The sequence below is a fragment of the Sorex araneus genome, chromosome 6, assembly GCF_027595985.1.
Source record: "Sorex araneus isolate mSorAra2 chromosome 6, mSorAra2.pri, whole genome shotgun sequence".
NCBI lineage: Eukaryota > Metazoa > Chordata > Mammalia > Eulipotyphla > Soricidae > Sorex > Sorex araneus.
The window spans coordinates 13248718-13260942 of record NC_073307.1 but is presented as its reverse complement, the minus strand read 5'-3'; the positions used below and the strand labels follow the sequence as shown (position 1 = coordinate 13260942).

Genomic DNA, 12225 nt, shown 5'->3' with positions numbered 1-12225 from the left:
AGGGAACAGGCTCAGAACATCGGGGACTTCTTTGGGCTTCTGTAGGGGAGACGCGTGTTAGAAAGCTAAGCTGCGGGTCATGGGCTCTTCCTGACAAAATGGGGGCCTCAGGCCTGCTCTCTGCTAGGGTGCCCTGTGCATCCTCCCAGCAGGCCCAGATATTTTGTGGTGGGGTGCGGAACATCCACGTTGGAAAGGGATATTCATTTATTCAAATTATCCTGTAACAGTGGCCGCATGTTTACTTGTTCCTAGATATTTTTCAGGGGGTAAAATAAGAGTGTAATATCGTTCAGTGTCGGAGCCTCGTTAGCCTGTTGAACAGAGCATGCTCCCTGCCTGACATCTTCCTTTCCCCTCTTGTAGGCGAGCGCCCCTATCAGTGTCCTTACTGTGAAAAGGGCTTCAGCAAAAACGACGGGCTGAAGATGCACATCCGGACTCACACCAGGGTAAGGACCCCCGAGTTCAAAACCAGGCTTTTCTCTCCCGAAACAGAACGCAGAAACAGTGTCGAACTTTGCCCTAGAGAATGACAGTCCTATATCTGACGTGACATAGAGGGAGTGTTGAGGGTACAAATCCACACCCGCCCCCTACCTCCGTGTCCAAGCCTCCATTCTTGGAAATTGCAAGGCAGTTTTCCGTAGGAATGGGAGCTGCAGTGACATACCGCCAAGTAATTGATAATAACAATTCAGTCCCCCAAACCTCAGCAATGTTGGTGTGCAGCTGGTTCCCTGGGTGCTGGAATGTTCTTGAAGAGAGGTGAGTCTGTCTGCTTCTGACCCTTGTTCGATTCCAGTGAGTGTCTGTAGGTTTTTTTGTTTTTGGGTCACACCTAGCAGTGCTCAGGGCTTACTCCTGACTCTGCACTCAGGAATTACTCCTGGTGTAGTTTGGGAGACCGTATGGGATGCCGGGATTGCATGCAAAGCAACACCCTGCCCACTGTACTATCTCTCCGGCCCTGAGCGCCTGTCTGTAGGGCAGGGCAGTTAGGAAATGCCGTATGTGGAGGTCACCATGTGCTCATCCCTCCATCCCGAGCCCAGGCTTCCTTCCCAGAATTTGCCACCAACTGTTGTCACTCACTGCATCTCTCTGCTCGACCACCCTCAAGCTTCTGCCTTAGGCATTTTATTTTTTATTGAAATATGTGTCATAATCTCTCACGGCAGACCCTGGCAGACTACCCATGGCATATTTGATATGCCAGAATTACTGCACTGTTGCATTGTCGTCCCATAGTTCATTGATTTGCTTGAGCGGGCACCAGTAATGTCTCCATTGTAAGACTTATTGTTACTGTTTTTGGCATATTGAATACGCCACGGTAGCTTGCCAGGCTCTGCCGTGCAGGTGGGATACTCTTGGTAGCTTGCTGGGCTCTCAGAGAGGGATGGAAGAATTGAGCATGGGTCCGCCGAGTGCAAGGTAAATGCCCTACCTGCTGTGCTATCGCTCCAGTTCACTTTTGAATGAAAAGAAAAGTTATTAAAACCAAATGCATATTGAACACTAGTAGAACTGTCAGTAAAATAAAATAATAATAATAAATACAAAATAACAAACACCTGGTGAATCCCTTCTGTGAACCAACACCCTAGTAATTGTCAAGAGACCATCAGTGATCCACAATGACCATCCACCGAAAACCCACTCGGCTGCTCGGGAGAAGGGGGAGAAGGCAGCTGGAATAGAGAGGAGATCACTGAGACAATGATGGTTGGAGGAATCGTTTGAGATGGGAGATGTGTGCTGGAAGTAGATAAAGGACAAATGTGATAGCCTCTCAGTATCTGTATTGCAAACTAATGGCCAAAAGGAGAGAGAGATAGAGATAGAGACAGAGAATAGGGGAAATTGTCTGCCACAATTTCCTCTATTGTGAGAGGGTAAAAAGGGGGAGGGCTGAAAGGGGGGGTAATACTGGGGATATTGGTGGTGGAGAATGTGCACTGGTGAAGGGATGGGTGTTCGATCATTGTATGACTGAAACTCAAACATGAAAGTTTTGTAATTGTATCTCACAGTGATTCAATTAAAAAAAATGCAGCTTGGGGCTGGAGTGATAGCATAGCGGGTAGGGCGTTTGCCTTGCACGCGGCCGACCCGGGTTCAAATCCCAGCATCCCATATAGTCCCCTGAGCATCGCCAGGGGAGATTCCTGAGTGCAGAGCCAGGAGTAACCCCTGTGCATCACCAGGTGTGACCCCAAAACCAAAAAAAAATGCAGCTTATAAAGAGAAGTGGACAATACCCCTGTCATCCAGACATATTTCTCCACTCACGTTTTAGGGAGTGCACAGTGGAGACACTTGCTGGGCACTTTCCACTTGGAAACCTGTTAATGTTTCAGATTGTGTGCTGTCTTTAACCACATTGGCTTTCATAGTTCCTTGTTAGCTCGAGCTTTTAAAAGCACTTATGGCTATATACAGAGAGCATTCCCTCCCTTCCCCGCCTCTATGGATCTTAAGGAGACAGATTTATCCTCTTAGGAGCAATTTTAAGTTAGGATTCTCCTGGATTTCACTTTTCTACCTTAGTGATAAAATAAAAATTTTAGAGGAAACAGATAATAATAAAACTCTTTGCCGTGGAATAATATTCTGGTTTTCAAGTCCAGCCAGAAAGGCATCAGAAAAATGCTCTGAGGACCTGTTAAGGGGAAAATCTTTTCTCGGTGGTGGAGAGGATAAGAAACCTCATTCTTGCAAGTCCCCTGCTTCTTGTTTATAAGAAAATTACAATAGAATATAACATATGAACCAGTTTAGAAATGAGTCATTTCCAACTGGACAGTTAATCGTCAGCCTTAAAAGACTACATGAATATTGTTGCTCATGATAAAGACTTAGATGTGCAGGCCAGGAGGATTGCCCCATAGCTGGAAGCCTGCTTCATGAGCAGAGTGGAGAAGGCAGATGGAATAGAGAAGGGATCACTAAGAAAATGATGGCTGGAGGAACCAGTTGGGATGGGAGATGCATGCCAAAAGTAGATAATGGACCAAACACAATGACCTCTCAGTGTCTGTGTTGCAAGCCATAATGCCCGAAAGTAGAGAGAGAGTATGGGGAATATTGTCTGCCATGGAGCCAGGTGGAGGGTAGGAAAGGGGGGTATACCCCGGGTATTAGTGGTGGGGAATGTGCACTGGAGGGATGGATGTTTGATCATTGTGTGATTGTAACCCAAACATGAAAGCTTGTAACTATCTCACAGTGATTCAATAAAATTTAAAAAAATAATAAAAAAATAAAGACTTAGCTGTGCACATTCATAATATGTATTTCATTGCATTCTACTCCAGTATATTTAACTTCATTGCTAAAGTGATTTTGGTGACTGTAGGGAGCTTTTCTGTGTGTGTGGCTGGCACAGGTGTGGCACTGTGATCTCAAGATGCTGTGAACAGACAGAGGAAACTGATCCTATCATTGAAACTAGTAGCTTTCCTTAAACCTCAGTACGAGGGAAATGTGTGATGATGCTTCTCCTGTTTTCTGGGGACCCTGGGGACCCCAGAACAGAAGTCTAACATTGCTGTAAAACAGAGATCTTTGTGGATTTTCTCAGAACACTAGTTTGTTTTTTTTGTTTTTTTTTTTAATTTCCATTCACACCCCAAGTTTCAGGGTTCTGACACCAACGCTGTCTCTCTGGCCTTGTGTGTGGCAGACAGAGGGTTCTCACAAATGTCAAAGTGGAATCCGCTGGGGCCGGAGCAGTAGCACAGCAGGAAGGGCATTTGGCTTACATGCAGCTGACCCTGGTTTGATCCCTGTCATCCCATATTGTTCCTGGGCACAGCTAGGAGTGAATCCTGAGGGCATAGCCAGAAGTAACCCCTGAGTACCCCTGGATATGACCTCCAATCCATAATAAATCAATCACTGTATCACTGTCATCCCGTTGTTTATCGGTTTGCTAGAGCAGGCGCCAGTAACATCTCCACTCGTCCCTGTCGTGTGCTAGTGTAGCTTTTGGGGTGGCCTCTAATCGCCTTTACAGGTGTTCCCAGTCTACCAAATGTAAGCTTTTGGTTGACTGGCATGTTGTAACGATCTGCACACTGACAAACAAGCACCTGCCTGCATCTCTGGGCAGCACCTGGGACATCTGCGGCCTCAGTTTGATCTCTGTGGGTTGATGGAGTGTGCCCGGAGGTTGTTGAGGAGTTGGCAGAGCAGGACCCTATCACAAAAGGTCTGTGCCAGGTCAAACAACTGTGCGAGTCCCTATAAATAAGTAAATGAATAACTAATTAATTAATTAATTAATATTACTTATATCCACTTGTCATCCCATTGATCTTCAATTTGCTCGAGCAGGCGCCAGTAATGTCTCCATTTGTCCCTGTCGTGTGCTAGTGTAGCCCAATGGTATCTGCTCGCTCCAGGAACACAAAGAGCCTCAAACCATTCATTCAGGGTTTTGACAAAGAAGTCTGACCATCTCATAGGTGGGCAGCCACGTGGTCTTTTGACATCCCATGGAATCCAGCCAGAAACAGCTCTAGTCCAGCAGTCGTCTCTGAATCACATTATGTGTCTGGCCCAAATGGAATTCTCTGGCAGTAATTGAAAGTTAGCCCAGGTCTTTGACCTTGTTTTCCATCACGTTTATTTTATTTCCTGAGACTTCCAGTCCCCAATCCGTGGGTATATCAGGTTTTGGGGGGTTGTAGGCTCCAACCCTTCCTTCCTTCTGATCCCAAGTCCCTCAGCCCACACCAGAGTCTCCGAGTATTGAGCTTCAGGCTCTATGGACTTTGAGATGGGAACACTGTGCCAAGAAACCCGAACAGGGGTGCAGTTGGGTCCAGCCCGTGTGATGCAGGCCTGCGGCTGGCCGGAAGTGAGGGGCATCTGCATTGTGGGTGAAGGTGAGGTGGTGAGGAGAACATGGGTGGGGTCAGAGAAAGACTAGCTCACCTTGTTGCGTGTGTGTGTGTGTGTGTGTGTGTGTGTGTGTGTGTGAAGCTCTCCTCTGAGGGGAGTGACAGGGCCAGCTCCCAGGTCACCGTCCAGGGTGTCTGGAAGGAAGGAAGGAAGCCTGTCTGGAGCCCCCGGAGCCGGGCGGGGAGCGTGCCTGGCTGGCTGCAGGATTCAGAGCGGTGGGGCACGCTCACCCTGGAGTTCTCCCAGGGGGGTGTGGCCGGGCCTGCGTGGGGAAGGACGCATCTCAGCTGTGGTGCCAGAAAGCACCATCTGGGGCCTGCTGCATCTTCTCACCGATGGGGAAGGATGAGAGGTGAGTCCAAGTGAGTGAGAGGCATGCAGCAGGGTCGGGCAAAAGAGCTCCCAGTTGGACTCTTTTTTGAAAGGGACAGGAGGGCACACCTGGCAGTGCTTGGGGCTTAGTCCTGACTCTGCGCTCAAGGGTCACCCTAGCGGGGCTGCGAGGACCCTGTGAGATGCCCGGGACCCAGCCGGGTCTGCGCCAAGAAAGGCAAGTGCCCTGTCCACTGTACTACCATCTGATGCAGTGAATTAGTGACCTCTGGCCCTCTGGCAGAGAATTCCTCTCCCAGTACTTCTAAGTGATGCCTGTGGAGCCACAGCGTGGACACTGCGTGGTTCTTGGATCCCCTGACAGTGGCATTCAGGAGGAGGAAGGGTGAGAAAAGTGTGATCAGAGGAGACCATGATAACCCATCTGAATTGTCAGCAAGGAAGCAGTTTTGCAAACTGCAGAGCCTGATGAGTGACAAGGCTGGCCACAGTCTGCCACTGGGTATGTATGGGCTGTCCCCATGAGGCCGCAGGACACATCACCGAGTCTGTGAGTGTTCAGCACACCTGCTGTGTACCAGGGCTGAGCTTAGGAGCAGGGACATATACTTGAGTGCCTGGTGCCAGTGTCTGGAGTTTCAGGTAAGTTTATCAGGCAGGGGAGGGTGTCGTTAGACAGGGTAAAGGAGCAGATTCCAGGGGCCAGAGCCATAGTTCAGTGGGGAGGGCTCTTGCCTTGCCTGCAGCTGACCCAGGTTCAATCCCCAGCACCCCAGAATAGCCCCAGGAGTGATCCCTGGACATAGATCCAGGAGTAAGCCCTAAGCACAGACAGGTGAGGTGCCCACCCCACTCCACCCCCCCAATGCAACCCCCAAATAAGCAGATTCCAGGGCAAGCAGAGCTAGTGATTATGGCTCATTGGCTATCTAAGTTCAGATTTTACCCTCAGGGCTGTTCAGGACCCTCGGGAGTTTGTGGCCTGAGTAGGTTTGTTTCATGTCCTTCTAAGTTCCTGGTGTCTAGTGGCTCTTAGTCTGTCCCAACTGTACCCGAACGAGTGAACAAATGTCACTCATTTAGCAGAGTCTAAATGTCACCCTGCTCTGTGCTGGTCCCCTGGGTTCTCACTGTCTCCCAATCATTTGGGATTCTGCCAGCTCCTCGGGGGTGAGCAGGAAAAGTGGGGGTGCTCTTGGGAGGCTATTTCCAGGTACCACTAGAGAAAGAGGAAAGCCCTATTTTGGTCTTGAGTTGGTGTCCCTGTGTTCCCCTCACTGTAAGAAAGCATTCACTATCAAAAGGTTCGGCGACAGGACAGCAAGGAGGGTTCTTGCCTTGCATGTGGTCAACCTGAGTTGGATTCCCCACATCACATAGGGTCCCCCGAGCTCCTCCAGAAGTGATCCCTGAGCACTGCTGGGTGTTGCCCGGCCTGCCCCTAAAATGTCTGAAGAGCTCTGCTGAGTGTTTTAAGGGACCCCTCTTCCCACTCCAGTGGGATTTAGAAAGGCAGACGGTCAGGGCTTTGGATCTGTCATTTCCCCTTAACCCTCAGGGATGGTTAGCACAGCTGGGATTAATATGACTTTTGTTTTTTTTTTGGGTGGGGGGACACATCCAGGAGTATTTGGATGCCAGTTCTGCACTTGGGGGTTGTTGCTGACACTATCAGGAGGTCATGCAGGGTTGGGGACTGAGCCCTCAGCCTCCCACATGCAAAGCTTGTGCTCCAGCCCTTTGAGCCGACTCTTGTCCCCGTGGCACAATGTTTTCGCCTAGTTCTTGGCGAAGCTTCGAGCCCAGTGTCATTTATTTGAGCTCCTGAGCAGTGTAAAATTTAGAATTCCTCTCGGGCTGTCTGGTCCTCTGTTTTATAGCGCTGTTAGCCCCAGCACCAGGAGGAGAAGCAGATCCCTGTGTTGTAGGCTGTAAACACTGCAGATGATCTGTGACCTTTTCTTAAGTGTCTCCCATGTCTTAGGAATAAAAAAAAAAAAAACCCCACATTTATCTGTGAGAGCTCGATGACAGGTTCTGTTGAACTCAGGCAGACAGTGACTTCAAACCGTTGCTGCCTGTCCAAAGAACTCCTGATTAAAGAAACTCGTTGACCCGTGGGGTCTGTTTCTAATCGTAATGTTAGGACTTAGAGGGGTGTGCGTTTCGTCTCGCGTGGCCAGCTGCCTCGTCGAGTCTCCCTCTGTGTTGTTTTGTGCTGTGTCTACCCGAAGGGAGTAGGGCATCCCTCGCCTGGGGTGCTGGGGGCAAGAGAGGGAGCAGTACCCCTGGGCCCCGGGGGCAGTGCCTCATCAGGGAGGGGGGGCCCAGGCAAGGACAGGTGGCAGAGGGCCTGAGCTGGGAGAGGCAAGCAGGGCAGAGGAGGCTGCAGAGTTGAGGAAGGGAGAGCCGTGGCGTTTCTGGGACAAAGCAAAAGCGTTGCCGTCGCCTGGGAATCTTGTGACCCTCATGTGTTTCAGGAGCTGGAAAGTCCAGTAGGGAGAACATTGATGGTCATTTGTTCCCAGTGTGTGTGGAGATCACCTGAGGCCAGGCCAGTGTGTGTGTGTGTGTTCCCAGTGTGTGTAGAGATCACCTGAGGCCAGGTCAGTGTGTGTGTGTGTGTGTGTGTGTGTGTGTGTGTGTAGAACATTGATGGTCATTTGTTCCCAGTGTGTGTGTAGATCACCTGAGGCCAGGCCAGTGTGTGTATGTGTGTGTGTGTGTGTGTGTGTGTGTGTGTGTGTGTAGAACATTGATGGTCATTTGTTCCCAGTGTGTGTGGAGATCACCTGAGGCCAGGCCTGTGTGTGTGTGTGTGTGTGTGTGTGTGTGTGGAGAACATTGATGGTCATTTGTTCCCAGTGTGTGTGGAGATCACCTGAGGCCAGGCCTGTGTGTGTGTGTGTGTGCGTGTGTGTGTGTGTGTGTGTGTGTGTGGAGAACATTGATGGTCATTTGTTCCCAGTGTGTGTGGAGATCACCTGAGGCCAGGCCTGTGTGTGTGTGTGTGTGTGTGTGTGTGTGTGTGTGTGTGTGTGTGTGTGTGTGTAATGTGGTGTGCCTGGGCCGCTAGAGTCCCACAGTGCAGGGCAGCACTGCTGCAGGGCCCTTCCCCCCTTCCCTCCCGGTTTGCCTGTCTCCAGGCTCATGTTTTCTCATCACCCAGCCCAGCCCTCTCCCTGCTCCCTCTCAGCTTTGCCTCCACACGAACCCCTGGCCCCTGACCCAGCATTCAGTGGGAGCAGCAGTTTCTCTCTGACCAGAGTGTCCTTGTGTGCTTTCCTGCACGGTGTCCTACCCATCAACCCTAAGGAGACCTTTGTGGGACCAAATCACCCCTCCTTCATTTCCTGACCATCTCTCCCATTGCTGGACAGGGGCCCTGTGGGGGCACTGCCTTGCGCCTTGGAGGACACAGGCAGGATTTATCGCCAGACTTGTTGACGTGACTATTGGTCAGTTGATGATGCGTAGAGATTTTGACCTGGGGAAAATGTGGCATAGTCCAGCGGTCTCTTCATTTCCAGGACTTGCGGTATGAACCGACCACACCATCCACCTCCGGTCTGCAGCCCAGCACCTGGCTGCGTGCAGGAAAGTGAGGAGCACTGGTCTAGGGTCTCCATTCTATTGTGTGTGTGTGTGTGTGTTTAATTTTTTATTAGTGAATCACTGTGAGGCACAGTTACAAACTTACAAACTTTTGTGTTTGCATTTCTGTACGCCATCCCCTGTGTGGGTAGGATGTTTGGGAAAGTCACGCTACTGTTTCTCAGATGCCTGCTGAGTGCCTTCGTGAACTTGGTGTATGGACGCACTGTCTGCAGAGTGGGCTGAAATCAAGCTCTATAAATATTTAGCATTTAAGCAGATTGCTGCTTCCCTACCGCTCTATTATCTTTAGACTTTAATAATATACTTCAGAGTGTGAAAGGAAGTAGAGGCTGTCTGAAATGTATAAAGAGAAATTTTCTTTGTTTCAGAGACAGGCAGTATACAATTAATTTTTAAAAGAAAATGAGGCCATTATCCTTAACAAAGTAATACATTTCCTATACTATTTTTCTCTCTGGAACAATTTTATATGAATTTTGCGCTTCTATTCAAGGGGGGTTAATTATTAAATCATTATAAGAAGAATAAATATAGGAACTATTTATACGAATTTTCCATGAATGGATTTCAAGAACAATACTATGCTGAGGTTCATACCTAATTTCCTTTATAAAATTAACTAATTTATAGATTCTCACTCTCTGCCTTTTTTGATCTGAATTACATCATTCATATGCATATTTTGGTCATGCATTAGAGAAAGGCTGAGGTAATATATGAAATGCCCGCATGGACTGTCTCACTAATGGGTCACATATTATGTTCAACATCATCCTATGTATAGCACAGGTCTAACATCTCATGTGACAGATGAGGGATTGAGGCTCAGAGAATTAGTCTGTCCAATGACTGCACTCATTTGTGGAATATAAAGTAACAGAATGGGAGACTAACACCCAAGGATAATAGAGATAAGGGCCAGGAGGATCTCCATGGCCTGGAAGCTGGCCTCACATGCTCGGGGGAAAGGCAGCTGAAATAGAGAAGGAACCATCAAGTAAATGATGCTTGGAGGGCCCCCTCAGGATGGGAGATGTGTGCTGAAAGTAGACTATGAACCAAACATGATGACCACTTAGTACCTGTATTGCAAACCATAACACCCCAAAAGAGAGATAGAGTAAAAGGGAATGTGCTTGCCCCAGAGGTGGGGGCCTGGGGGATGGGGGGTGACGGGAGGGATACTGGGAACATTGGTGGTGGAGAATGGGCACTGGTGGAGGGATGTGTACTCGATCATTGTATGACTGGAATGCAATCGATAAAGTCTGTAAGTCTGGGGCCGGAGCAATAGCACAGCGGGTAGGGCGTTTGCCTTGCCGAGGCCGACCCGGGTTCGATCCCCGGCATTCCATATGGTCCCCCAAGCACTGCCAGGAGTAATTCCTGAGTGCAAAGCCAGGAGTAACCCCTGAGCATCGCTGGGTGTGACCCAAAAAGCAAAAAAAAAAAAAAGTCTGTAACTACCTGATGGTGATTCATTAAAAGTTAAAAATAAATAAATAAAAGAACTAGTAACATGCTGGGGAATTAGCTCTGGGTGAATGGGATCAAAGCAGTCACTGTGCAGGACTGAGAAAAGAAAAACAAGAGAAACAGTGTGGAATCAGGTGGCCTATAGCCTCGTGGACTGAGAGCACTGACCATCCTACAAGTTCAGTGTTTGTTGCTGAGAACCAGGAGTCATCACCATCAGAAAGAGCAACAGTGTTCTTTGGTAAGATTCCTAACTCTCTTCATATCCGACTCAGACTTCTACACAGCTGAGGGCCTTAGCATGTTGGGACAAACATCTTTTTGTTTGTTTTGTTTGGGGGCCACCCCTGGCAGGGTTCAGGCCTTATTTATGGCTCTGTACTCAGGAATTACTGCTGGCTGGGCTTGGGGGAACCCCTATGGGGTGCTCGGGATTGAACCCACGTCAGCTGCGTGCAAGGCAGATGCCCTCCCTGCTGTCCTATCTGTCTCTCCAGTCCAGTGTGTATCCCTATTTTAAATGTTTTGGCTTTAGGACTTCCAGGTTTTCCAGTAAAATATGTTCTTTCATTCATAAAGGAAACAAAACCTGTAGGCTCAGTGACCTTAATTTTGGTGTCATTCTAGTTTTCTGTTATTTTCTTCTTATCTTGGCAGGGGTCACCCCACACCCCAAGGTGACAGTCCTTCAGTGGCCAGGCTCTCCCAGAGGGCCGGGGAATCAGACAGTAAAGCTTGCCAGGATCCTTCTGGCCGTTATGGTGGTGTCAAGGTCAAATAATGACCCTGTGCGTGCACGGCAGGCATTCTCAGCCCTAGGTTCTTTTGCTAGGACCTTGCTTTCAACTCTTCAATTTTAAATGTAGGGCTGGAGAGAGATCGCAGGGAATGGAGCACGTGCCCTGCATGCGTGTGACCCCAAATCCATCCCTGGCACTACGCAGTCTCCTGAAGCACCCCCAGATGTAGCCCCAGAGGCCCCCAGGCCTGAGCACTTCCTCGCGCACAGAGCTGAGCTAGGGAGCACTGGGAGAAGGCACTGCTAGGACCTACCCACCCAATGATGAAGCGTACTGAAGGGTGTTGTTCCATTCCCTCCAAAGAAGAAATGATGTATCCTTTGGTCTTCACTTTCCACCTCAAAAGAGGGAGTTTGTGGTTCTAGGAGCATAAATATCTTTTACAGTTGGACTAGTATGTGCACAAGGCTGAAAATCTGTTTTCCTTGAAAAACCACTGAGACTCTGGCTGTCTCTTCACTTTATTGCTCACGTTCTTATCCTCTGCATCAGTCATGATTCATTAAACAAAAAACTGCGCCCTCTGGGGTCCTAGGCTCAGAGCTTCCAGGCCGGATGAGCTCTTCTGCTTCAGAAAAGGCTTGAAACGAGCCACTTAATAATATCCTGTTCTTTACTTTCAGCTCTTGTCTCAACTGCCTTCCTGTCGTCCATTGTAAAGTACCTTTGTGTGTGTGTGTGTGTGTGTGTGTGTGTGTGTGTGACAGAGAGAGAGAGAGAGAGAGAGAGAGAGAGAGAGAGAGAGAGAGAGAGTGTGTATGTGTGTTTCACAGCTTGGAGGATTTCCCCCCTTGCTTTGTTTCTCTGGTATCTTCTGTTTGGCTCGTGTTCTGGGAAACCTGCCATTCCGACGTGACCCTTGCTTGTGACCGCAGTTTTAGAAAGTGTGAAAGTTTGAAAGGCAGGAGGCCGGGGCCTGCCTCTCGCGTGCACCCGGCAGAGTGCGTGTGCATGCGGACTGCGTGGTGGGAAAAGAAAGGGATTTGTCCGGGAATCAGTTTGCCAAGTTCTCTGCTTTAAAAGGAAGAAGGTATTCACCCAAGGAAGAAACCAGTCAGTCTTTTTTATCTTTCTGAATATTTGCTAT

At 49.0% G+C, this 12225-nt stretch overlaps 1 protein-coding gene across 1 annotated transcript in view; it reads left to right on the top strand.

The window, feature by feature from the left end:
• PRDM5 (PR/SET domain 5) overlaps positions 1 to 12225 on the top strand; it is a 173195-nt gene that overhangs the window by 130073 nt on the left and 30897 nt on the right. The window contains exon 14 of the mRNA XM_055142408.1: positions 367 to 452. Coding sequence (XP_054998383.1) covers positions 367 to 452 — 86 coding nt within the window. The remainder of the gene's footprint in view (positions 1 to 366; positions 453 to 12225) is intronic.